Genomic DNA, 24665 nt, shown 5'->3' on the forward strand with positions numbered 1-24665 from the left:
AGGCTCACAGTCTTGGTGGTCAGGGCCAAAGCCCTGGCCTCACTCACAATAGTTATGGATCCCCACATCTGAGACTGCAGTTTTGGTTTCTGTTCTTGGTGCTGCCCTGAGGACCTGGCATGCAGGTATAGAGTGGATATTGTAGTCATGTCAGTGTGGCTGAACCTGGGGAGGTGGGGGGTAAAGAAAGAAGAGAACCTGGGAGGAGGCCCAGGGAATCCTGCTGCGGAGGGGAGGCAGAAGAAGCTGGGGGTCTGGATGGAGGTTGGGAAACAACCTCCAGTGTTTGGAGGGGAAGGCGTGGAAGGCAAGAGGCAGGTGGGAGCCAAGGAAGGCAGGGTGTCAAGAAGAGAGGGGTCCTTGGGGTCATGCATCACTGAAAGATCACGGAGGATAAGGCCTGGTGAGCAATTGATGGATCTGGCCTAGAGGAGGTCACTGGGGACCTTTGAAAAAGCTGGTTTGAGACCTTTTGGTGGCCAAGGCCCCATTGCAGGGGTAGAGAAGTTGACGTGATGTTAAGCCGTGAAGATGGAGAGAGGAAAGGTGGCCATGAATGAACAGGACTGGGTTCTCGGACCCTTGAGGTTACCAGAAATCCCCTCCCAACAAGGACCGATTTTGTTTTGACAGAGCCACCTAAAGATAGGCCAGGTCTCCGGAGGTGCTGAGCTCCCTGTCCCTGGAGGTAGACAAGCAAAGCTCTGAGACCCACGCTGTCCAGGGACTCTCACACTTAGAGTGGGGAAGGTCGTGCAAAAAAAGAAAAACAAGCCCCATGTCCTCCTCAGCTAGGCTTGGCTGATTCCTTGCATCACAAAAGCCACCTAGAGGGTCACTTTCGCTATTCCTAGTGTCCAGAAAGCTCCCCGCAGGGACACACACACAGAGGTGGTCCTGCCCAGACTCACAGGGATACTCCCAAACATAAAATATAAAATCTATCTGCATCTCTTGGTGTAAAGGGATCCACAGTACCGCTCCCCAGGCTGTTCCCTTAACTCATTCCCTGACCCCTTCTTTCTGACATTCTAACCGCCACCCCCACCCTACACCAGCATCTCTGCGCCTCCAGCCGCATCTCCTGCCTCTCCGCATCTCTCCCTCCTTCTGTGGCTCTGCCCTTCCCCACCCCCCTCTAGGCCTCTCCCATCTCCCTCCCTCCTGGGTCCCCCTCCCCGGACTACAACCCCCAGGCGCCCCCAGCCCCCGGCGCTGCGCATGCCCCCTGCTCCCCGCCCCCTCCTGGTTCCCCCCTCCCTCCCTTCCTCCTTACCTCCCTCCGCCCCCCTCCCCCGCGCTCCAGCTCTCCCGCATCCCTCCATCCGAGCCTGTGCCGCAGCCGCATCGCCACCGCAGCTCCGGCAGAGCCGAGCCCGGCCCAGGCCCCTGCCCCTGCCCGGCCCTCAGCCCGCCGCCCCCGACTCCGCCCCCGCCCGCGGGCCCCAGCCAGTGGCCCCGGTGCCCCCTCGGCGCCCCTAGACTCCGGCCTCCCGAACCGAGGCAGGAGGCAGGGAGCAGAAGCAGAGACAGGAGAACGAGAAGGAGGAGGAGGAGGAGGAGGAGCCGTCGCAGGATGAAGGATCGGACTCAGGAGCTGCGGAGTGTGAGCCTGGGGGTGGGGAGAATGGGGGGGGCGGGACCCCAATATTGGGGGACTCCTGGGGGTGGAGTGGGGGAGGTGCTGGGACGTGGGGGCAAATGATGAGGCGGGAGGTTGATGGCAGGGGCGCCCCAAGATGTGGAGGTACCTGCTGTCTCCAATGAACCTGCATTTTAGGGCCAGTGGCTAGAAAGGGTTGAGGCCATTAAGACATGCTGGGGGCAGGAGAGGTCTCAGGGACCCTGGACACCCCACGTCCCCAGGCGGGCCCTGGGGTCTCATCTGAGGATGGGAGAGAGTGAGTGTGGGGAGAGAACTGGAGGGTGCTGTCATCTGCTGGGCCGATTTGCTGAATGAGAGGATGTGGGCAGTTCCTGGGCCAAGCTGAGCCTAGCGGGACCCAGATTTGGGGGTGGCCGGGGGAAAGGACACAGGTTGGGACTGAGATGCTAACTGAGCAGTGAATGAAATGTGTGTTTGTGTTGCTCTTCGTGGGGAGGGGGCACCTCTCAGAGATGAGGAGGGAAGGGGTGGCTTCAGGAGATGGCCAGAGGCCAGGGCCGGACAGAGAGTGATCCCAGAGGTGGGAGAAGGGGCTGCAGGGGAGACCGGAAGGAGGTTCCGTGCACAGGGCCCTGGAACTGGGTTGTGTGCCATGGACTGTGCCCCACTGGGGGGAACTGGGGCATCCTGAACCATCAGGGGTGAGCTGGCATGGGCCCCCGGTCTGCAGGCCTGAAGAGGCCCGGCTCCAGGAGTCCGGCCAGGCAGTGAGTTGGATTTGGGTGACAGGGGAGGAGGGTGGCATGGTGTCTGCAGTGCAAGCTGCCATTTGGAAGAGGCTGGGGAATGGGGGCTTGATAAGAGTGGTTTCTGGGACTGGGAGGAGGCTAGGGGCATTGGAGAAATGACCTGGGGCCCAAGGAGGCAGAGCTGACAGCCTGCGGTGTGCTCAGGCCCGGGGTTATGCTAATAAAGTACTAGACCCAACTGATGTAGCCTGATGCACTTGACTAGGAGCCTATTGGCTGTTCCCCCTGGGTTATTATCCCATTTGACAGATGAGGAGATCGAGGTTTGTGATGGGTAGGAATTTGCCCAAGGTCACCAAGCAAGTGGATGGGAAGATCAGACAGGATTCTGGGTTTCCCGTCTGCCAAGTTGACATGTGTCTCTGCTTTTTTAGCCTTTGAAAGAGAAGTCTCAACACTAAGGATAAAAAGCTCTGTCTTCGGAGGGCCCCCTGGGTTTGGGGATGGGGAACCAGGTTACAGGAAGACAAAAGGAAGGAGCTTGGAGGCAAGTGACTGTTGCCTCTAGGAGAAATGGGTTGACAGGTGGGATGAGAGAGGGAATTTTGAAGGTTGGGTTTTTTTTTTTTTTCAGTTAAACTTTGAGTTATACACTCAGGCATCAGGAAAAGGGGAGTGATAAAAATAACCAACATTCATGTGCCAGACACTGTTCTAAGTGTTGTATACATATTAACTCATTTTGATCCTTGTAGCAACCCTAGAAATTGGTGCTAGCATTATCCCATTTTACAGATGAGGAAACTGAGGCCCAAGGAGGTTAGGTAACTTGACCAAAGTCACACAGCTATTTAAAGGCAGGCTGGCTCCAGCACTGATGCTGTTAATTCCCCTTCTCTCCCCGTTTTCATCCAAAGCAGGTTGCCATCCATAATCTCATTAGACCCTCACCTGGTAAGGTAGGCAGACTGAGAGACTGCTTCATTTTATGGTGAAAAAGACCCAAGGCCTAGAGTGGTGAAAACTTGCCCAAGGTCACACCACTAGCAAGTGAGGAGTCTGGATTTGAACCCAGCTCTGCTGTTGCCAAGACTGTGCCATGGCTCCCAAACCCAGCGAGATGGAAAGCAGGTGGGGGTGAGGTGACAGTGGAATCATGGCGTGATTAGAGAGGGGGAGGGAAGAGGCAAAGCAGGATACAGGGAAGGCAGTGCTGAGAGTCTTCATCTGAGTGGGTCAAGGACCCCCTGCCCCAAGGGGAGGCATCCAGTTTGCTGGGGCTGCTGGGGGCAGCCGGTGGTGGAGGTGGGACGAGGGTGGAAGGATGAAGGGGGCTGACTGAATGCTGATGGCTCTGGTTAGTCATGGCTCCAGGAAACTGGAGATTCGGGAGGGCACGTGTAGGGTGGGAAAAAGCTTCCAGATGCAAGGAGTGTGGAGATCTCCCCACCAGAATTGAGAATGAGGAGGCTGGAAGCCTGGAGAAACCAGGCAGGGTGTGGGAGGCCTGGGAAAGGGGCCTCTGAGAGGCTGAGAGGGATCAGAAAGTCAGTGATAAGAGGGGAGGTCAGCCTGGGGGGTCCTGACTGTCTTTTTCCAGTAGCACTTTAAGAGGTCCCAAGGGGTTTATCACATAGCACTCACGGGCACAGGTTTGGGAGTCAGACTGTCTGGGTTCAAATCCTAGCTTTGCTACTCCTGTGTGACCTTGGGTAAGTTGCTTAACCTCTCTGGTCCTCACTTCCTTCATGAATGAATTGGGAGTAGCAATGGGACCTGCTTCGGAAGGCTATCCTGAGGATTGAAATTATGCCAGAGGCTCCTAGAAGGAGGCTTGGGCTCAGCATTGCTCCACGAGTGTATGTTATTCCATAGCTGACTTGTTTATTTCTCTTGAGTCTTCTGTCAGCCCCCTGGGATGGGCAAGACGTGGCCCCTAATTTATTTTGGAGTACATCAAGGGCCAGAGCAGTAACCTGACTTGCCCAAGGTCATACAGCTGTCAATGGCAGAGCCAGGGTGAACTAGGGTTTTCTGTTTCCACATCACCAGGCACCTTTGGTTGGCAACTGGGAGGTGCTGGGCTGGAGTGGAGGCTGCAGGAGGGAGTCAGTTGACTGGATGGGTGTCCCAGGGTCCAAGGAGTGGGTCCAGGGATGGGCTGAAAAGGAGAGGAAGAGAGCAAGTGAGGTGGGGAGAAAGGTTACAGAGAGAAGCCACAAGGGATGTGTTGTGGGCATAGCCTGCGAAGGCAGTTCTGGAGTGGGAAGGCGGAGGTGGGGGTGGTTGGGGAGACTGGGAAATGGGGGAGGGGAGCCTGCGGTGAGGAATTTGAGGGCCTTCACAGGTGGGATAGGCACATAGATGCTTTAGAAGTGCAGACCTGATGCAGCAGAAGGAAAGAGTGGCCCCACATTCTCCATCAGGGACCAGGAGAACCCTGGGTGATGGGTTGATAGCCTCCAGCAGCACAGGGATTGTTTCTGCCATTCAGACGCACAAGCTCCCCCGGCTTGAGAGCCTTTGCACCTGCTGGTCCTTCTGTGTGAATGCTGTTCCTTCTGCCTGAACACTGTTCCCTCTGCGTTGAATTCAGTGTCCTCCAGGTTGCGGTGCAGTTAACTCCCTGGGCCTTAGCTCGGATGTCAAACCTCCCCCACGGCCATTTCTATCACACCTCCCGCTTTATCTCCTTCCTGCTATATACCGGAGTCCAGTCTGAAATTGCTTGCTCCTTTTGCACGGTCTGTCTTCCTCCCCTGGAATGTCAGCTCCCTGGAGGCAGGCCCCCTTCCTGGCTTGTTCTCCACAGCACCCAGGAGAGAAGTGGACACTGATCAGACACATTTGTTAGATAAATGATGACTCTGTGGGGCAGAGGGAGCATGAAGAAGGAGTTGGTGGGGAAGGCAGAGGAGAGAGGTAGGGGTGGGAAGACTGGACTAGATGCTGGGATCGAGCAGAGGCCCGGGTCAGGGAGACAGATGGACCGAAGCAGGGGGTGCAGTGGAGAGAGGCTGGTGCCTCTAGATCAAAGGATGCATGTGCCCCTGAGAAGCAGGTGTGAGCACGTGTGCGCTGTGTGTGTGTGGGCATGCATACGTGTTTACCCAAACACATACCCACTCTATGACTTCTTTTATTTTTTTGGCCGCATCATGTGGCATGCAGGAATCTTAGTTCCCCAACCAGGGATTGAACCCGTGACCTCTGTAGTAGAAGCTCAGAGTCTTAACCACTGGACTGCCAGGGAAGGCCCACTCTATGACTTTTCTATCACCCAGTTCCAGTCTCTTTCCACCTTGGTTTAGTCACCCTCGTGTCTGTCTCCGTGCTGGACTCGCTGGCTCACACTGCCCCACTCCCTCTGTCCACGCATCTGTGTTGTCGCCACGCCACTGACACACCCCTGAGGGCCCCGGGTGTCTCTGGTCAGGAAGGACTGAACCCAGAGGCTTGGATCTGATGTCCCCTGTCCCCAGGACAGTTCCAGAATGTGCCCAGGGCTTCCACACTCTCCCATTTCATCCTCCTGAGCGCTTGAGGAGTTGGCAGGCAGTAAAGAGCAGACCGCCAGGGCTCCAATCCAGACCCCACCCTGTCGGCTCCCCATCAGCTGTATGATCTTAGGCAAATTACTTAATCTCTCTCTGCTTCATTGGTCAAATGGCCATAAAAAGAGTATCTACTTCATGGAGTGGCTGTAAGGATTAAATTCATTCAGGCAAAGCACTTGTAACTGAGCCCAACGGCTCGTTATTGACACCTATGTGTCTGATGTATATAATTCTTATCTTCATTTCGCACATGAGGAAACTGAGGCTTCAGTTGTCCCTAAGGTGGATAAGGGCGTGTGTGATCATCTTTTCCGAGGTATTCTTTTTGCCTGGAGCCTGTTTTCTTTTAGGCTGGTTAGCTTCTTCCAGAAATGTAGGCTGTGCTCATGATGAAGATTGCATACCTCAGAGTGAGGAGGGCCCACCCATTTCACAGATAAGCCAGGGCCCAGGGAGGGGCCGCGAATTGCCTCGAGTCACCCAGCAAGTTGAATGGAGGCTAGAACCCCTGGCTTCCTGTCTGGGCTCTTCCTGCAGCCTGGCACCTCTTCCTGGTTTTCTGTCGCAGCCACGGGAGTTCAGCAGTGCTGAGGACACAGCAGAGACAACTCTTTAGGGGCCAGGAAGAAACAGAGGGACAGGAGGGAAAGAGCCTGAGATTAAGTACCAGACAGTTCAGGGACTAAATTCAGTTCACCTTTGACCTTATTTGCTGTGAAGTCTTAGGCAGGGTCAGGCAACCTCTCTGAGCCTGTTTCCTCATCTGTAACAGGGGAAAGGCAGTGGGTACCAACCAACCCTCCCTGAGCAGTAATTATTTCTGGCAGCATCTGGCATTTTCTTCCTGCCTGGTGGTCTCATTGCCTCCTCCAGCCCACCATTTAGGGAGGACTCAGGCTTCCCCAGTGGCTCAGACGGTAAAGAATCTGCCTGTAGTGCAGGAGACCTGAGTTCGATCCCTGGGGCGGGAAGATCCCCTGGAGAAGGGAATGGCAACCCACTCCAGTATTCTTGCCTGGAGAATTCCATGGACAGAGGAGCCTGACGGGCTACAGTCCATGGGGTCGCAAAGAGTTGGACACGACCGAGTGACTAGCACTTTTACTTTCTTGACTTTATTGCCGTTCAGCAAATGCAGAGACTGAAGCTCAGAGGGAAGAAGGCGTGTGGCCCTCCAGCTGCTGACCTGGGCAAGCGTGTTCGCCTCTCTGTGACTCAGTTTCCCCACCTATAAAAGGGGGCTATTGTGAGAACGAAATGGATAAATAAAGGCAGGGTGCTTAAAACAGCATTTAGCACATCATAGAATGCTGTGTAAACATTTGCCATAACTGGGATTCCCTGGTGGCTCAGATGGTGAAGAATATGCCTGAAATGCAGGAGACTTGGGTTCCATCCTTGGGTCGGGAAAAATCCCTGAAGAAGGGAATGGCTCCCCATTCCAGCATTCTTGCCTGGAGAATCCCATGGACAGAGGAGTCTGGTGGGCTACAGTCCATGCGGTTGCGAAGAGTCGGGCACGACTGAGCGACTAACACTTTCATGAGCTTTCGCTGACCAATGGTAAACTGAAGAATTTCAGTGAAGATTAAATGAGATAACAAGAATGCAAGACCAAGGCCAAAGGCGCTCTCAGATGCTAATATTTTGCTAGGCTTTTAGGACGCAGAGCTTTGCCCAGATTCGGCCTTGTCAGGAGGGGACCTGAGAAGGGAACCCTCTGGTGGTGGAGTGGCTGGTAGGAGGCAGCGTGGCCTTGAGCCACAGAAGAGGGTCTGGGAGGAGGCATGTCTTAGATTATGCCTCTGGTTTTCCAGCCCTTCAGCCTGGGTGCCCTTGAGCAAGTCCATTTCCTCTTCCCCCTCTGCCCTCCTGTTCCCTCATCTGTGAAATGGGGACAGCTTTTTCGAGGGCTGTGGTGGTAAGGATCAGACGAGATTATAGATGGAGAAGTGTCTGGAAACTGGAGAGGAGTTTAGCTCTCAGTTGCCTGTAATTAGTGCACCAACTAAGTCATCCTTGGGGCCTGTACCTTTCCTCCTCTCTCAAGGGCAAGTAAACAGGCAGCCAAGGATGCCCCGGGGCAGAATCAAGGACCTGGCCCTGGGGACAACAGGAGAGAGGGAGAGAGATGAGACTTGAGGGAGTCTAAAGTCAGCGTTGGGCTTCCCTGGTGGGGAACTAAGACACACAGAAAGTCAGCATGGGAGGGGGAAAAGAACAGGAAAGTTTCCAGACACCTGGGCCAGCGAGAGGCCTCATGACTTGTGGGCAGCCAGGCTGTGGGCCAAGTGCTTGAAGGCAGAGAAGGAACATGCCTTCGTGGGGCAGCTGGTTTTTTGAGGCTAGCACCTCATGGGAGGCCGGTGAGTCCTCAAAGATGAGCCAAGCAGCCCAGAGCCTCTTGGGGCCAAGGTCTGCCGGTGTGGTTCCGGGTCAGCTGGAGGCTTGAAGAGCCAAAAGTCCCCTCAGGGTCCCCAAGCCCCACCGGCTACCACCCCTCCTTCTGGGGGCAGCTGTGGGCCAAGAAGAGGAGCCCCCCCTTTCCCGGGAGATATTTGGAGATGAAATGGAAGTGCTGAGCCCATTCTCTGACATGGCATGGGGAGGATCCCTGGGTACCATCTGAGCCAGGCTTCAGTGGAAAGCTGGGGTGCCTTTGAGAGGGTCTAGCTGGGCATCTCCATTGATCTCTTCCTTGTGCTGTCGGGGCTCTCTGATTCCAAGTTAACCGGCTGTCTAGATCTCATCTAGCTCCCATCTGGCTCTGTCTAGGTTCGATCTCAGCTGTCTGCGATCTGTCTGCGTGAGTCTGGTTGGGTCTGAGCTGTCTGGTTTCTGTCGGGTCCTGTCTGCGGTCTGCTGGGACCCTGTCGAGGTTCTGGGCGAGCTCTCCTCTTTCAATCTCATCTGGCAACATCCCCTGCTAGACACTTTTGGCTCCTGTCTTGATTTCATTCAGGCTCTGGTCGTGAGATTCTGTCTGAGTCTTGGCTCGTTTTTTTTTTTTTTTTCTGGAAATCAGGGTGAACTCTGTTTAAATTTCCGTGGAGGCTGATTAGGGCTCCAGATGTAATTAAGTTTAATGGGCTCAGCTTTGGCCCTCAGACTTCTGTCCCGAGCAGGGTCTTGAGTCGGGAGTGTGGAGCACTGGGGAGCCCTCCCTACCCCCTTTTCCTCCTTCCTAGATCTGAGTGAGCATGCGAACCTGAGGCTCAGAGAGGCTGAGAGCACAGCCCCAGGGGGCCCTCCCCAGTGTCCCAGGGGGCGTGGGGGTGGTGAGCTCTGCACGTCTGTGTGTCCACATGTTCAGAAGGCAGCTCTGCTGTGGGCCCGTGTGCGGGTGAGCGTCAGCACGTCAGTGCAGCTCTGTGTGGGTGTCAGGGGGCCTATTTCTGTGTGCCTTTGTATCAGCCCTTCTGTCTATGTCACTGGCCTGTCTGGTGGCCGCGGTGGCGGTGTGGGAGGGCGAATCCCTTTGTGTCTCTGCACCCTGGGGGTGGAGGGCTGAGCAGCTGCAGGTTGCAACTGGGAAATCCAAGCAAGGGAGAGTAGGTGGGTGTGAAGTTGGAAGAGGCTGGATGAAAGCAAGTGACTTCACAGAGGAAAGTCGGGGAGGGGTGAGAGTGGGTGGGAGGAGGAAGGTCGGGGTGCTCTCTGTGTCTCGCATCCAGCCCTCCCCGGGCCTGACTGTGCTTGCTTAACTTGATGCCCGCCACTGGCAGTGAAGTGACCTTGCACAGGGGACGTGGCCAGTCGTGTTGGAGGCTGGAGGGGAAGAGAAGGGAACACAGCGAAGCCTGGCGGGAGCGGCTGGGGGCATGGTGGCAGGGGTCAGGCTCCCTGGACTCCACGTCAGACCCCTTCTTGCAGCCCAGAGCCAGTTACTGCCAGGCTGACATTTGGCCAGTTTTTACAATATGGAAATGCTTCCACACTGGTTGGATAAAGCATCTGTCCAGAGCACCACCCGCCTCCAGGGTGACAGCGCTCCCAGGACCACTTCTACTCCGTAAGGGTGCCTTTGGCTAATTCCCTCCAAGGTGTCCTTTGGGCTGTCAGCCACCCGGCCTCCGGGACCCTGTGCCACAGGACACTCAGTATTTGTTATGACTTCTGGGCGCCCTTCATGTGACCCTTCCCAGGACCCCCACTCTGAGCCTAGAGCTCAGAGCAACAGGACTGCTCACAGACCCTGCCTTTCTTTGCCTCCCAGGCGAAAGACAGCGATGATGAGGAAGAAGTGGTCCATGTGGACCGAGACCACTTCATGGATGAGTTCTTTGAACAGGTAACAGAACCTGACCCCCAACCCACAACTGCCTTCTTCCTGGCCCCCCGCACCCCCATCCCTCTCTCTACTCCTCCATCCCCTTGGCGTTTTACCAGCCGTTCTGGGTCTGGCCCATTTCCCTGAACCCTGACTGAGCACCACCCCCGAATCCCTTTGTCTGGCCCGACGACTTGGCTGGGTATAGCCAATTTGCTGCCCCAGGTGGAAGAGATCCGGGGCTGCATTGAGAAGCTGTCAGAGGATGTGGAACAAGTGAAAAAACAGCACAGTGCCATCCTGGCCGCCCCCAACCCGGATGAGAGTGAGTGCTACTGCTGGGTGGTTGGGAGCTGGGGCAGAAGGAGGCTGGGGTCCCACCCAAACGTCTCACCCATCCCTCTCGTCCCGTCGCCTCCCCCTCAGAGACCAAACAGGAGCTGGAGGACCTCACTACAGACATCAAGAAGACGGCCAACAAGGTTCGATCCAAGTTGAAAGGTGAGAAATGCCATCCCCTGACTAAGGAGGGAAACAAGTCTGCCTTCCATTGGACTAAACCATGACAAATGTCTACAAACTTCCAGGAGTCAAATTCCTAAACAGTGAGAAGGCATAAAATCCCAGATTTTCCAGTTTGCTCCAGATGCCACAGAGAAAGATACAGACAGGACAGGGAAATGAGAGAAAGGAGGGTTTCTGTCCAAACTGCATCCGAGCTCTCCATCGGCAAGAAGATCTGCTGAGAAAATGTAATCTTCCAGGTGGCTTTCGTTTCACAGAGGCCTCATTTCTCCTGAACAGGTGCCGGACATAGCGCTCAGCACCCAGTAGGTGGGCTCAGCAAATGCTTCTGAATTGGTATCCTTAGCTCAGGACAGATTGGACTGTGTGGCTGACACCAGGGGGCTGGCAAGCTTGCAGGAGGGACTTGCCAAATGCTCATGTATTCACTCTAATTTAAGGACTTGGGTGCTGGTAATAACCACCTTCCCCCAAAGCATTGTGGGTTGGGAACCTCCTTATCTGTTGGTGCCAGGGGAATTCAGCAGCATTACCGTGATGTTAATTTGTGTGCTCCTGGTAATTCAGCATCAGAAAACACTTGCCAAGCACTCCTCTGTCTGAGGCATGTTGCTGGGCTCTGGGGGGAAAGGAGTCATGTCAGATGTCTGGCCCTGAGTACAATGACCTTGGTCCAGGGAGATGAGGACAGGGACTCATGCTTTCCCGGATTCAACAGGAGGTCATATGTGAGCCTCTAGTGCTGATCTGTAAGCCCTGTGCACTTAGGAGAGTGTGCTGGAAAGCAGAATGATCCAAACTGGGAGCTCACTGATTGCAAATCCAGAGAGAGGGAGCCCACTTCCATCATTAACTCATTCTGGACAGGTACCCTACCCTCAGCTTCCTCATCAGTACAGTAAGAACTACTGAAGCAATTTCAAAGCTAGGGGTGGAGCTTCTTCATTTTTCTTTCTTTTTTTGGAGGGTAGCAAAATCTTTTTTTCCTAAGTGAAATCTCACCCCAAATTCCATTATATACAACACATAAATGTCAGACTGTTCTGGCTGACCTGGGGTTGGGAGTCCCAGAGCCCTATGCACCTGGCTTCCCATCACTCCCAGCAACAGCCCCCTCTGAGGTTCCTTCTCAGAAGCAGGGATCCATGGAACACAGTTTAAAAATCTCTGTACTCAGCGATTTCATTGAGCCTATGGAACTCTGACATTAACATGCTGTATAAGACCTTGACACGGGTTCAGTGCCTGGATTGGGAAGATCCCCTGGAGAAGGGTGTGGCAGCCCACTCCAGTATTCTTGCCTGGAAAATCTCATGGACAGAGGAGCCAGGCAGGCTACAGTCCATAGGGTCGCAAAGAGTTGAACATGACTGAAGCGACCTAGCACACATGAGACCATGAGGAGGGCTATATGGTTTAGGACTTCAGAAACAGCCAAGAAAGAAGATAGGAAAAGTGGCAATGCCTTAGAGAAGCTGACCTTTCAGAGCTCCAGAAAAAGAGAGCGTCTTCTCCATCTCTCTCCAGCTGTGTGGTGCCATGACCTCTGGCTTTGTCTGTGACCTCAAATGGTGGTTTTCTCCATCTCAATCTCAGTTTCTAGTCTGAAATCTGGACTGCTATCACTGAACTCCCAGGATTGCTGGAAGAAGTCATTGAGACCTTATTAAAGGATCCTTTCCTCCAGGATTTGACCCCAGCCCCAAGCCTGACAATAGGGTCCCAGTCTAGGGCCAGTGATTCCAACATCCTTGGGTGTGTGTTTCTGGACTTTTCCCGTAGCAGCTGAAACAGAGATGTCACGCATTCACTGGCCCGCCGTGGCTGGCAGGGGAGCGCTGGGGCACCATCCAGCCTCATACCTCCAGCGCTGCCAGGAACAGTGAAGCTATGTTCTTAGGAATGGCCTGGAGGCTTTTCCCCTTCTGAGAGGGCCTGTGTTTCATTCAGGCTGCATTTCCGGAGCCCAGCCGGTTTTACTCACAAGCTCCTTTATAGAAAATCTGAATAAGTGTGGGGAGTGTATGATCTAGAAGCAGCAACCCCAGTTAATCTGTGTGCTTTTCCAGAACATCCTTTAGCAGTGGGGATTCCTGGGACAGTGGTCATTTTCTAAGGCAGTGTGTGTGTGTGTGTGTGCTCAGTCATGTCCATCTCTTCCATCATATCCGACTCTTTGTGACCCTATGGACTGTAGCCCACCAGGCTCCTCTGTCCATGGAATTCTCCAGGCAAGAATACTGGAGTGGCTTGCCACGCCCTCATCCAGGGGATCTTCCTGACCCAGGGATCAAACCCACATCTCTTATGTCTCCTACATCTATAGGTGGGTTCTTTACCACTAGTGCCACCTGGGAAGGAGGAGAGCTATTTTCTCTGTTGGAACATCCATCTGCTTACCCCGGGATTTTCCCAGGAAAGGGCGGCTACTAGAACCTGACCTGCCTGAAACTCCTTGCAGTCCACCAGTAAAGTCCCACGATGGGTTCCTGACCCTTTGCTGAGGTTGCAAAAAGTAGAGAGTACCCTCCCATTCATACAGAGGATGTCGACTGGGAGGCTGGGCAGGAGTTACAGACTTTCAAAGACCCAGTCTCTCCATCAGAACAAATAGCCCCCCTGTCTGGTGACCAACTGATGCTCAATCTCCCCTCCTGCTTGCCTTCCAGGCCCCCTCAAATGTTGATCCCTTTATCCGCCGGCCTCCTGCCTCACCACCCTGCAGTCTTTACTGCCTGCCCTTGCTTGGGTGTGACATCTGTTCACAGGCCTGCGGCCTGCCTCAGGATGTCTACCCCTTCATATGTCCCAAGCCTCCGCCCCGCACGCCCCGGGTCTCCCGCCCGCCCGCCCGCCACTGTGTCTTCTTTCCCACAGCGATCGAGCAAAGCATTGAACAGGAGGAGGGACTGAATCGTTCCTCTGCGGACCTGCGCATCCGCAAGACCCAGGTAGGAGTCAGCGGCCAGGCACGGTCAGGGCCAGGGCCAGGACCAAAGCAGAAGGGACCTGGCAGGGGAGGAGTCCAGGCTGGAGCCCTGCCTGTTGGGGTTGGGCAGCCCAGAGCAGGCCCAGGAATGGGGCGTGGCCGAGGAGGAGACTGGGTGGGGCGGGGGCGGGGCTACGGCGGAGGGCCCTTGCCTGGCCGCTTTGTTGGTTTGGGTGTAGGATGTAGGTACTGGGGCTAAGGAACTGCGCTCTTGTGAGGGGTTGGGATCGTGGCACGAGCTGAAGAAAGGGCCATAGGCCTACTCAATCCCTCCTGCCCACTCCATCCCTCCACGGTCTCTGCTGCCTGCTTCCTAATTTGTCTGTACCTCCACCCCAGCACTCCACACTCTCCCGGAAGTTCGTGGAAGTAATGACTGAATATAACGCGACCCAGTCCAAGTACCGGGACCGCTGCAAGGACCGGATCCAGCGGCAGCTGGAGATCAGTGCGTGTGACTCCCCTACCCCCAACCCTGCCACCCCCGCCGTCGCGTACTCCTTCCAGGCAGGCCCTTCCCCTCGGTGGGCCATAGGCCAGGTGGGAGGGTGGGCTCCGGGGTCCCATCACCTTGGGCCCCCCAGGCTGGCCCAGTCACTGAACAGAGAGCCCTTTCTCCCCACAGCCGGAAGGACCACAACCAACGAAGAACTGGAAGACATGCTGGAGAGTGGAAAGTTGGCCATCTTCACGGACGATGTGAGCCCCGCGTAGGGGTGGGGTCTGTACTTGCAGAGTATTCATCGTTCCTCCCCAGGCTTAGGCTGAATTCAAGGTCCTAAGTCCACCCTGAAATCACAAGCGTCGGGAAGTCTGAATCTGGGACTGGGGAATTCCGTGGGGGCTGAGCAGAAAGGCAGCCTCATAAAAATGGCAGACGGGAGTGGGCACTGTTGTAGGCACTGTACCTATTTACATTTACCTACTAAACTCCTTTACTCCTCACCACAAGCCTCTGAGGCAGCTGCATTTCACACATGAGGAAATCTGACCCAAATTTAAAAAAAGAGCTTAAATGACTTGCCGAGGTCACACAACTCGAGGCAGAGCAAGGATGCAGTCCAGTCATGACTCTTCAGTACAAGGATACACTTCTCCCTGGTGACACAGGTCATTTCACCAAGTGACTAATTTGCCTACGTTTTGAAGATTTAAAAAAAAAAAACTAGTTTTAGTTTTGCTGAAGTTTTGCCCTTGCCGTCTTATATGTGAAATAGATGGACTTTCCCCAGCTGTACCCCTCCACCGTAGTTCTTCTTTCTCTTTCTTGACTTTTGCCCTGGCTGACAGGTTCTGGCTCTCTTTCTGCTTCTGGTGGGTGGCAGAATGACTCTGGTTTAGGTTTCTAGACCAGGATTAAAGTCTGTTCACTGATTGTCTAGCAGTTTTCAGCAAATTGTTATTTAGAGAATTGACTTTGTTAAATTAGCTTTGAGAAAATCGCTCATGAGCCAGTTAGCCCGGAGCCCTCCCAGACAGTTCTGCCCGGGATGTCTGTCAGTCTGCCTGCGAGTAGAGGGAAAACTTATAAGTGGTTCTCAGGATATAGAGCTGATCCCTGCCAACTGACCCACCATCATTGCGGTGCAAGGTTGTCAGTACCTTGCCTGAAGGCTGAACAGGATGCAGATGGGCCCTAAAATAGTATTCATTTCTAGGGTCAAGGAAGGCTTCCTGGGGCAAGTGGCATTGAGCTGTGTGCCTTAAGAGACAAGGAGCATTTGGACACAGGAAGATGGGCAAACGACATTCCAGACAAAGAGGACAGACTGAATAAAGACAGGGAGAGTGGACCAGTTGCCAAAGAGCCATTGGATGATGTGGGCTCTTATGATTTGGGGAGATAAGGACAGAAAGGAAGATGGGATCTTGATTGCTAAAGTAAAAGGTGTGTAGACTGTGGGTAGTGGGAAGCCCTGGAGGGTTTTAGAGCAGAAGAGTGGCTTTCTAAACAGTGAGTGGTTTGGAAAATGAGTGATCTGGCTTTTGTGAGGAGGCGGTATACCTGGTTGTGTTACTGTGTCCACCATTGACCAGATGGTGGCCCCCAATCCTGGTGGGGGTCCAGGACCCCCATCTCCCTGGTGTGTGCTAGAGGCTTTTTGAAAATATATTCATTTATTTGGTTGCGCTGGGTCTTTAGTTGTGGCACACAGGATCTTTCAGTTATGGCCTGTGGGATCTAGTTCCCTGACCAGGGGTCGAACCTAGGACCCCTGCATTGGGAGCACAGAATCTTAGCCACTGGACCACTAGAGAAGTACCCAAGTTTTACTTTTTGTAATTTAACACATGTCTCTTTAGTGCTTTCTGTGTGCCAGGCACTATTCTAATCAATGTACACAGTCACTCAGTCTTCACATAGCCATGTGAGGCAGGCACTTAGTGTCAGTTTTCTAGGTGAGGAAACTGAAACTCCATGAAGTTAAGCAGTTTATCCACAGTTACAGCTAGTAAGCACCAGCCAGATTTGAACCCAGATGCTCTTCTGGGAGTGAAGGGGTTGCAGCTCCCCTCCCACCCCCCAAACTCACCCTTCCCACCCCCATCACCCTAGATCAAAATGGACTCGCAGATGACAAAGCAGGCGCTGAACGAAATAGAGACGAGGCACAACGAGATCATCAAACTGGAAACCAGCATCCGTGAGCTGCATGACATGTTTGTGGACATGGCCATGCTGGTGGAGAGCCAGGTACTGCCTCGGGGAGCCTCGCCCGGGTCCCCTGGGGGTCCCCTCTTCCAGCCCCAGTTCCCACCCCGTCCCATGCATGTCTCCTCCATAGGGCGAAATGATTGACCGCATTGAGTACAATGTGGAACATTCCGTGGACTACGTGGAGCGAGCCGTGTCTGACACCAAGAAAGCTGTGAAATATCAGAGCAAGGCCCGGAGGGTGAGCGGGGGCGGGTGGGCCTGTGGAGCAGGTGGGCTGAAGCCGAGCGGGCGGGGCTGGGCTCGGGCCGGGGCTGAGGTGAGTGATGAAATCCCACGAGAGGCCTTATCTCTGGTTCTGACCTCTTCCTTTTCTTTCTGTTTTCTCTCCCCTCTTCTTTTCCCTCACACCATCCTCCCCATCCGTCTGTCGGTTTGTCTGTCTCTTTATCTCTCGGTCTCCCTGTCTCCTCCCTCCCCCTCGGCCTTCCTGCCTGCAGAAGAAAATCATGATAATCATTTGCTGTGTGGTGCTGGGGGTGGTCTTGGCGTCATCCATTGGGGGGACGCTGGGCTTGTAGGCCCCCCCACCCTATCCCTCCCAGACCTTTCCCCCACCACATCGGGAGCAATACCCCCACCGCCCCTTCACTCCATCCCCTGCTCCAGGCTCACCCTCAACACAGGCAGCCCCCCTTAACCTTTACCGCCCGATCAGACCCTGGAGTCCCTGGACCTCCCCCGACCATGGACCACCCTCGCCCCCGCACGTAGATAGCAGCAGGCGCGATTACACATGCACACCAACATGCATGCCGCCGGCACATGCTCGAGACGTGTGGACACCCCAGCGTGTGTGCGTGTGTGTACGTGTGTAGCTGCGTGTACAAGCACCCGATCACCCTTCTTGCCCCCCCACGTCAAGTTTGTGTGTTGTCCGAGCTTTCCCCCTTCCTCTGGGTTGTTGTGTGGACTGTGGCCGGGTGTGACACAGCAGCCCACTGAGCCCCACTCTTCTGTCTTCTGTAAACAGGGTTGTGTGTGTGTGTGTGTGTGTATGTGTGTGGTCACGGATCCATGGATACACAGTTTGTGTCCGTGGAATTTTGTGTTTGGGTGTTTAAATCCAATGTAACAGCACCGCCTCCCTTGACATGCCCCCTTCCCCTGAGTCTGCTACAAATGGGGCAGGTTGTATGTGTGCAGAGGTTCACACTCATTCCCTGAGGATCCAGGTTGGCCCAAGTACACACAGGTCGTGGCAGACACCCCAGCATGGTGTGGAGCCAGCGCTCCTGGCTTAGTCACCCCCGGGGCTGGCCTGTGTCCTAGGGAGCACGTGTGTGCATATGGGGTTCAGCCAAGGCAAGCAAGTGGACACATACACGTGTAAATAATCTAGCTTAGCCTGTGTATCTGTGTGCATTTCCCCTGGCAAGTGATGTGAGGGACGTGTGTGTGTGTGTGTGTGTGTGTGTGTGAGTGAATATCTAGGCTGTGTCTAAAGTGTCAGTAGGTGTTCTCTTGAGATAGAACCCTCTACATTTTGCATGGGACACGTGTTTTGGATGGGCACAGAAATCTATATTTCTACGCTATCTAGAGTACGTCTGCAATTGTGTGTGCGTATGTGTGTGTAGAGGATTTCTACATAGTGTGTTTCTGCCCCGCTGTGTATGATACCCACATCCATTCACCTGCAAGGACCTGTGTCCTGTCCAAGTTTGTTGATCCAAGTTATTTGCTTGCTCCCTCTCTCCCCAGAGCTGCTGGCCGCTGTTGGGTGTGGCCACACATGGCTCCATCAACGTTGTGCAATGGCCGCTTCCTGCTCTGCGTGGTCCAAGCCCCTGTGCACACAAGCCCACATGCTTATCTTTCTCTGTCACGTAGGCCTGGACGTGTAGAAGCTGGGACACCTCAGTGTTCTCCTACCTGCCACGGGGATGAGGCCACACCCAGGCACACACACATGCACACAGGAGCCCAGTGCATGCTGACACCAGCACGAAGCCTGTAGAGGTTGGCACCGGGACACACGAATGTCTCCTGGAAAGGCTGTTGGTGGGAAATGCTACTGATCAGGGGAATGGCAGGGGCTGCCCCCGGCTCTCAGAATGAGAACATTCTTGAGAATTACCTCAGAACCGAAAAGAGGCCGGTGATGGTCTCTACCGGCCCGTCTGATGTGCTGGCCTTTGGGGTTTAGGGAACTGCTTATTTCAGACGTACTGGAGTGGGCTGAGTCATGGGACCCATTCCCTGGACATGACTCCTGCTGCAGTGTCACCAATAGCTGTTGCCCCACAGGGTGAGTCTGAGAGTTTGTGACGGGCCCGGGTTTGTGATGGTGAGGAAGGCGCCAACTCCTCCCTTGCTGCGTAGACAACACATGCATGGGTGGATTTGTGCATTGGGTGGCAGGTGGGGGAGGGGTACATGGGCAGGGAACAGTGTTCGAAGCCTCCCACTCCACTGGCCCAGGAACATACGTGTGCACAAGGCGGAGGACTTTGGTGTGTGTACACATGGTTTCCTGGAGGCCCTCTTCATGTGAAGCGTGTGTGCGTGAGAGAGACAATGCACTTGTAACCTTCTGGAACGTAATACCCCACCCCACCCCAGCCCCAGCTCAGATAGCCAACCTCCTCCCTACCTGGCTGGGCCCTGCCTGTGTGTATGGCCCATAGATGCACGGGACTCCTAAGGTGGGCTTTCCTCAGGAGGGGCGCCTGCCTGTCCATTCCCACAGTGCCCTTCGTCAGGACAGGAAGTTTGCCCCCGGATCTGACTGTAGCCCCCCTTGCTCCCACTCAGGCTTCTTTGGGGACGTCAGAGCAGGCCCTAGCACCCCCCACCCAACCCTTTTTCCTTCCGGCCGCCCAGCCAGGATACCCTCTCAGCCCAGGTGTTTCCGGAATTCCCACGGCCTTGGGGCCACAAGAAGGGTGGAGCCATGGCTGGAGAGATGCTGCTGCCTCCTTGAGTGGCATTAGGTCTGTAACTGCCCTTCTCTGGGCCTCAGATGGACCAAAGGATCCCTGAGGGTCTGCTTCTCCGAGTCCCACCCACCACGGGATGTGTTTGCTTGTTGGCTGCTGTGTCCGTGCGTGTCCTGGAACTGTTGTCTGGGGGCTGGTGTCTCTTGCATGTTCTCAGACGAGTGTGTTCTGCCCACCTGCCCGCCGAGCCCCTACCACCATCAAGCCCCTGTGTGCCCCGTGGGTGGTCCCGGGCCTGGCCAGGGCTCGCTGCTTCCCCCCCCACTTCTCCCTAGCCCTGCCTTTCACGAAGCACACTGCGTGTCCATCCCATGTGCCTGTGGGTTGATGCACGCTCTTGCCACGCCTCGAGCGTGTGTACATGATGTGTTCTATGCATTCACCCTGCCCCACCCCCAGCCTGCCCCGCAGAGGACAAGATGGGTGGCCCCCGGCTCCCTCCTCCCCCACCCGACCCCCCCTTGCCTGCTGTGCAACCGTGTGCGTTGGCGTGTGTTTCTGTGTCGCTGGCGTGTCACGTGATGTAGCCGTGTTTGCTGACATGAGCCCCTGCCCCTTCTGTTTCTCCGTTGGTTTCTAGAGCTCTTTCCCTCTCCTCCCCGGAGGGGACAGGACTCCTGGGGCCTGGCTGGGGGCCCAGAGCCAGGCCATCCTCTCCTGTTAGCCCTCAGAGTCCCATTTCTCTCTATTGGTGACCAAGTTGCAAATGGATAAAATACAGGAAAATTCTGCCCCCCCGCCCCTGCCCTGCATGTCCTGTCCCCAGAGCCCCCCCACCCCCACCCCGGGCCGGGTCGGGCCCCGTGGGACGGGAGAAATAGCAACCAATCCAACAGCGGGATGCTGTGTGCTCACTTCCTTCTGTCCCCACACGGGACGGGCGCCGTGGGGGTGGGAGAGACATGGTGGGAGGTGGGGGGTGGGTGCTGGCTGGGGGGATGGGCACAGGCTCAGAGGAGTTTTAATCCAGGGCTTGGACAGGTACGCATTACTGGGGCAACCTCAGGCAGAGTAGGGGGCAAGAAGGGAAAAATACATAGACTTCCTCAGCCTTTATTGACAAGTATTAAAAGATAGATGTCTAAAGGTAATAAATGTTTAAAATCATGGGACTGTGACCCCCAAGCAGGGACCAAGGTGGTGGGAAGAGTTAAGAGAGCGTCTTTACTCTGAAACCAGGCCTGAGGATCACAAAGGACATCCAAGAGCCAGCAATGAAGGCCTGCAGGATTTCTGCCCACTTTCTGCTCGGAAAGCCAGAAATGGGATGGTGTCGTTGAGAACATCAGGGCGGTCAGATCCTCACTAAGCAGCCATGAGGCCTGAGTTGAGAGTGAAGACACAGACATGCCTGCCCCCAAACCCTGCCCTAGAACTTAGGGACATTAAGACACAGGCTCAAGGCTCCTGGGTTCCAAGGTGGAGGGCTCTGGGACCGCCAGTCTGGCATCAGCCCCCTCCTCTGGCTCAGCCTGCCCTCCCCACCAGGGTCTAAGGGCTCTGGGACCTGATGATGCCGCGCCATGCCAGGCTCTGGGCCCAGCTGCTCTGTCACTAGGCTGAGCCCTCCACGGTCTGCACCCAGCGGATGGTGCGGGTCCGGCTCTCCTCCCAGGAGAAGAGGGGCTCGTAGCCGAAATGGCGCCGAGCCTTGTCGGTGCTGACGGTGAAGGTGGTGTTAGCCACGGCCAGCGTGTAGGGGTTGAGCAGGGGCGCATAGAGCATCAGCGGTCGCAGCAGCCACTGCAGCAGGGTGTTGAGGGCGGCCAGGAGCACCAGCAGCCAGTAGGGCATTAGTGGGCGGGTGCCCACCAGCCGCAGTCCGCAGGGACCCAGGAACTCCATGTTGAAGTCCTCATAGCTCTTGTAGGGCGAGTTGTCATAGCAGAAGTACACTTGGCCGCCCATGAGGGCAGCTCGGTGTTCAAGCTCCCGGGCCACCAGCACGTGCATCCAGGCCACGTTACCTGTGGCGGTGGGGGTGCCGAGGAGAGAATGGGGGGGAATATGTCCTTGAGTGCCCTGGTAACCACACAGATGCTGCTGTCTCCTGGGCCAGCGCATGAGCAAGCCACCCTCTCGGGTCCGCATAGATACCACCCACGTCACTACAGCCCTACTGAAGGCTGCCTAGCCAGGTGCTCCCCTAGGCCAGCCTGTATGGATACAGTTCCTTATTCTCTTGGTCCTGGGGAGATGCTCCCCCTTCTTCTCTCCTGAGGAGATGCTACCCCCAAAACTGCAACACTTTCAGCCTATGACTTGGTATTTATGTCAGCCTTCCCCACTCACAAGGATGCTGTTTCCTCTATGGCCTGTGAAGAGGATGCCCACATATCAGAGTCTGCTCTGGCCCATGTATAAACTGTCCTTTTTTAGCTAGAGTATATAACACCCCCCACTCCTGAGAACCACACGAGTCCTGCCCCTGTTTTTTTTTAGCCTCCCCCACCACCCAGCCCGGGCCTCACCCACGTAGACTCGGCCATGCTCCACAGAGGCTGGAATGGCCCGGAAGAGCCGGCCCCCCAGGCGCAGGCCCTGGTGGTAGAAGTCCCTCATGATCTGGTGGCCTTCGCCGTAGATGCCGGTGGGACGCAGGGCACATGTCACTAGGGGCAACCCCCCCAGGACCTGGGAGCAAAAAAGGCACGCCCTGCTCAGACCAAGGATCTTGTGCTTTGTTTTCCGCCCTGGTCCCTTCGGGTTGGAGAGGGAAGGAAACCAAGGCAGGATGCAAAGGAGCCCATGCTGAGAAAAACAAAAACAAAAACCAAACCAAACAAAAAAAACCCAGGGGTTTCCCTGGAGGTCTAGTGGTTAAGACTCCACCCTTCCACAGCAGGGGGTGAGGGTTCAATTCCCTGGTTGGGGAAATAAGATCCCACATGCCATGCAGTGTGGCCAGAAGGAAAAAAAAAAAGCCCACAGGCTCAGGTTCTGCCTCTGCCAGGCAGCCCCATCTCCCACATCTCATCTTTTCAAGTCTCACCTCCCTTCCATTGGCTTCCAGGACGAGCTGCTCAGCTAGGGCCTTGCTGCAAGGATAGGGATGTCGGTGTACGGCTTCATAGGGGGTGTTCTCATTGCCCCTAGTAGGGGGAGAGGGAACGTTCTTAGTGCTGAGGGGAGGTGGGGCCCTGGAAGGACTGGGGGGACCTCAGCTCACCTGTAGAAGGGCTGGCCTTTGATGTTGGGCCCCACAACTTCCATGCTGCTTGTGTAGATCAGGAAGCGTGTTCCAGTCTGCACACAAGCCTCGATCACATTCTGTGTGCCTGAGGGAGGTAGGGGGCTGTGTGTCCAAACTGAAGCTTCCTCCCCATCTGCCTCTACCCCTCCCCATCCCAACACTGGACGAGGATACATGCCCGCCTTCCCCAGGCCTGGGGAGAACCACAGAGTTCAGTGAGGACCGGCCTGCCACCACAGGGGCAGAAGGGACAGATTGTCACAGGGTGATCAGAGGTCAGGGTCAAAAAGGGAGCAGGGAACAAACAGCCAAGATCAGGCCACGGGCCAGGGAGTACTAAGGACACGGTCAGAACAGGTAGGGAGCAGCTTACCCTGAACGTTGACCTCGTGGATGGTCTCAGGACTGGTTTTCCCAAACACGTCCACCAGCCCAGCTGTGTGGATGACCACGTGGGCTCCGGCCACGGCCGCTGCCACCTCGTGGGCCTGGGTCACATCCCCCTGGATGGCCGTCACCTGCACGGGCCCTGGGAGCGGGTAGGGGCGGGCGGAGGCAATGTCAGAGCTGAGACCATCAGCCAGCTGCTGGGCTTGGCCCACACCCTCAGGAGCCACATTTTCCTAATGACTCATTCATCCTATCTGCTTCCCCCGGAGAGACATAACAGGCATCATCTTTTCCGCCACTCGGAAAGGAGTCCACACCCTCCCCACCCTCTGCTGTCCCTCCCCCATCTCTCCCCCCAGTCACCTGTCTTCAGCTCCTCCAGCCAAGGACCCAGGTGTAGGTCAAAGATGCGCAGCTCACGGAGCCGGGGTTCCCGCTGCAGCAGCATTCGGACTACATGTTCCCCCAGGAAGCCACAGCCACCTGTGACCAGGTATACCAGTTCCTGGGTTTCGGCAGAGTCGGCCATACCTGGCTGGGGAAAGACACCCTGCCTCACCTGGGTGGCCTGCCGCCGACTGCCCCAGCACGGGCTGCCCCTTTCCTCCTAGAAGGGCCTCTGACTCAGTCAACCGGAGCAATGATCCAGGGGCCGGAGCGTTTTCTGGAGGCTGTGGCTGTGAGTGCAAGTGGCCAGGCTACCTGCCCTCTGACCCTACCAGCTGCAGTTCCCGAGATAAGGGGGCAGGCTTGGCATGGAGGAAGGGGTCAGGGTTTGAGGGAGAGGGAGAAGTTCAGGGGCCAAAAATGAAGGGTGGTTGGCAGGGAGCTGGGGCAGCGGGTAGAGGAAGGCGGGAAGGGCGGAGCTAGGGGAAGGGACCTACCTGCAGCCAGAGTCCTAGGGCGCCTAACTAGGCACCGAGGCGGTCTTCTGTGTCTCCTGGGCCAGCGCCACACGGTCCCCTTCCGCTTGCTCCTCCTCCCTCCTGGCCCATTCCAGGAACAGAGACCAGCCCAGCCTCCACCTCTCCGCCCTCCAGCCTTGCCACAGGGCACCCTCTGGTGGCCACTCTGTGCTGCATGGGCTTCTGGTTCCAGCAGAGAGCTTGTGGAATGGGGATGGGGAAACAGAACCTGCTGGGTGGGTGCTGAGTAGGGGTTTTGGCCGCTGCAGAACAGGGCAGGCAGGGTGACCTCACTCCAGTGCATGACATCAGTGTTTCCCTCTTGGTGGACCTCCCAGGAGACCCGGAGCCCAGCAGCAGCTGTGGTTCTGGGAAGGGAAGGGAGGCCTGACCTTGGCCTGGCTCTGGCTGGCCTTGGCGGGGATTTCTGGATGGTTGGTCCAGCCTATCAGGTGGCCCAAAGTGATGGGGGCTGAGTCTGCAGGTCTAGGCTCTGGCCCCAAAGCCCCTCTACCCACGTCAAACTGCAGGCCACCTGTTCCCCCACCATCTTCGTTTGTCCCACCCTCTGTCCTCAATCCCCATCCCACCCTACTCCTTCCCAAAGATACTGACCAAGCACTTTTGTACAATAAAGTTTAATCACAATTATAAAAATGTGGCGTCAGGTTTGCACTATTAACATATGTACAGTCCAGCCCAACAGGAAGGGCCTGCCCCCCACCATCCTGGCCTGGCAAAGCCAGAGCTTCCAGACACCAGGTGGGAGGGTGACCCACGGGTCTGGCAGGAACAGATGAGGCAGGGTTCCAGGCACGGAGTC

At 55.7% G+C, this 24665-nt stretch overlaps 2 protein-coding genes across 6 annotated transcripts; one reads left to right on the forward strand and one right to left on the reverse strand.

Annotated features, from left to right (window-relative positions):
- Positions 1 to 1314: 1314 nt before the first annotated feature.
- Positions 1315 to 20185, forward strand: STX1B (syntaxin 1B). Of its 3 annotated transcripts, none has more exons than XM_070363227.1 (10): positions 1315 to 1606; positions 10129 to 10203; positions 10408 to 10507; positions 10609 to 10683; positions 13585 to 13658; positions 14036 to 14144; positions 14322 to 14395; positions 16254 to 16391; positions 16483 to 16593; positions 18117 to 20185. In XM_070363227.1, exons 1-10 carry the CDS (start codon positions 1577 to 1579, stop codon positions 18243 to 18245), a joined length of 915 nt encoding a protein of 304 aa, XP_070219328.1. In that variant the 5' UTR covers positions 1315 to 1576; the 3' UTR covers positions 18246 to 20185. The 3 variants fall into 3 exon arrangements, with proteins under 3 accessions (XP_070219328.1, XP_070219330.1, XP_070219329.1); XM_070363229.1 differs by having other exon boundaries at positions 18246 to 20185; XM_070363228.1 differs by having other exon boundaries at positions 16853 to 18250.
- Positions 20186 to 20393: 208 nt separating this feature from the next.
- On the reverse strand, positions 20394 to 24054 carry HSD3B7 (hydroxy-delta-5-steroid dehydrogenase, 3 beta- and steroid delta-isomerase 7). Of its 3 annotated transcripts, none has more exons than XM_070362995.1 (7): positions 23822 to 24054; positions 23301 to 23468; positions 22921 to 23076; positions 22524 to 22632; positions 22347 to 22392; positions 21826 to 21988; positions 20394 to 21321 (listed from the first exon to the last, which is right to left on the reverse strand). In XM_070362995.1, the coding sequence occupies exons 2-7, from the start codon at positions 23464 to 23466 to the stop codon at positions 20909 to 20911; spliced, it is 1053 nt and encodes a 350-aa protein (XP_070219096.1). In that variant the 5' UTR covers positions 23467 to 23468; positions 23822 to 24054; the 3' UTR covers positions 20394 to 20908. The 3 variants fall into 3 exon arrangements, with proteins under 3 accessions (XP_070219096.1, XP_070219095.1, XP_005887045.1); XM_070362994.1 differs by having other exon boundaries at positions 22347 to 22446; positions 23822 to 24043; XM_005886983.3 differs by having other exon boundaries at positions 22347 to 22446; positions 23301 to 23472; positions 23822 to 23960.
- Positions 24055 to 24665: the final 611 nt, after the last annotated feature.

Source organism: Bos mutus, chromosome 25 (genome assembly GCF_027580195.1).
Source record: "Bos mutus isolate GX-2022 chromosome 25, NWIPB_WYAK_1.1, whole genome shotgun sequence".
Taxonomy (NCBI): Eukaryota; Metazoa; Chordata; class Mammalia; order Artiodactyla; family Bovidae; genus Bos; species Bos mutus.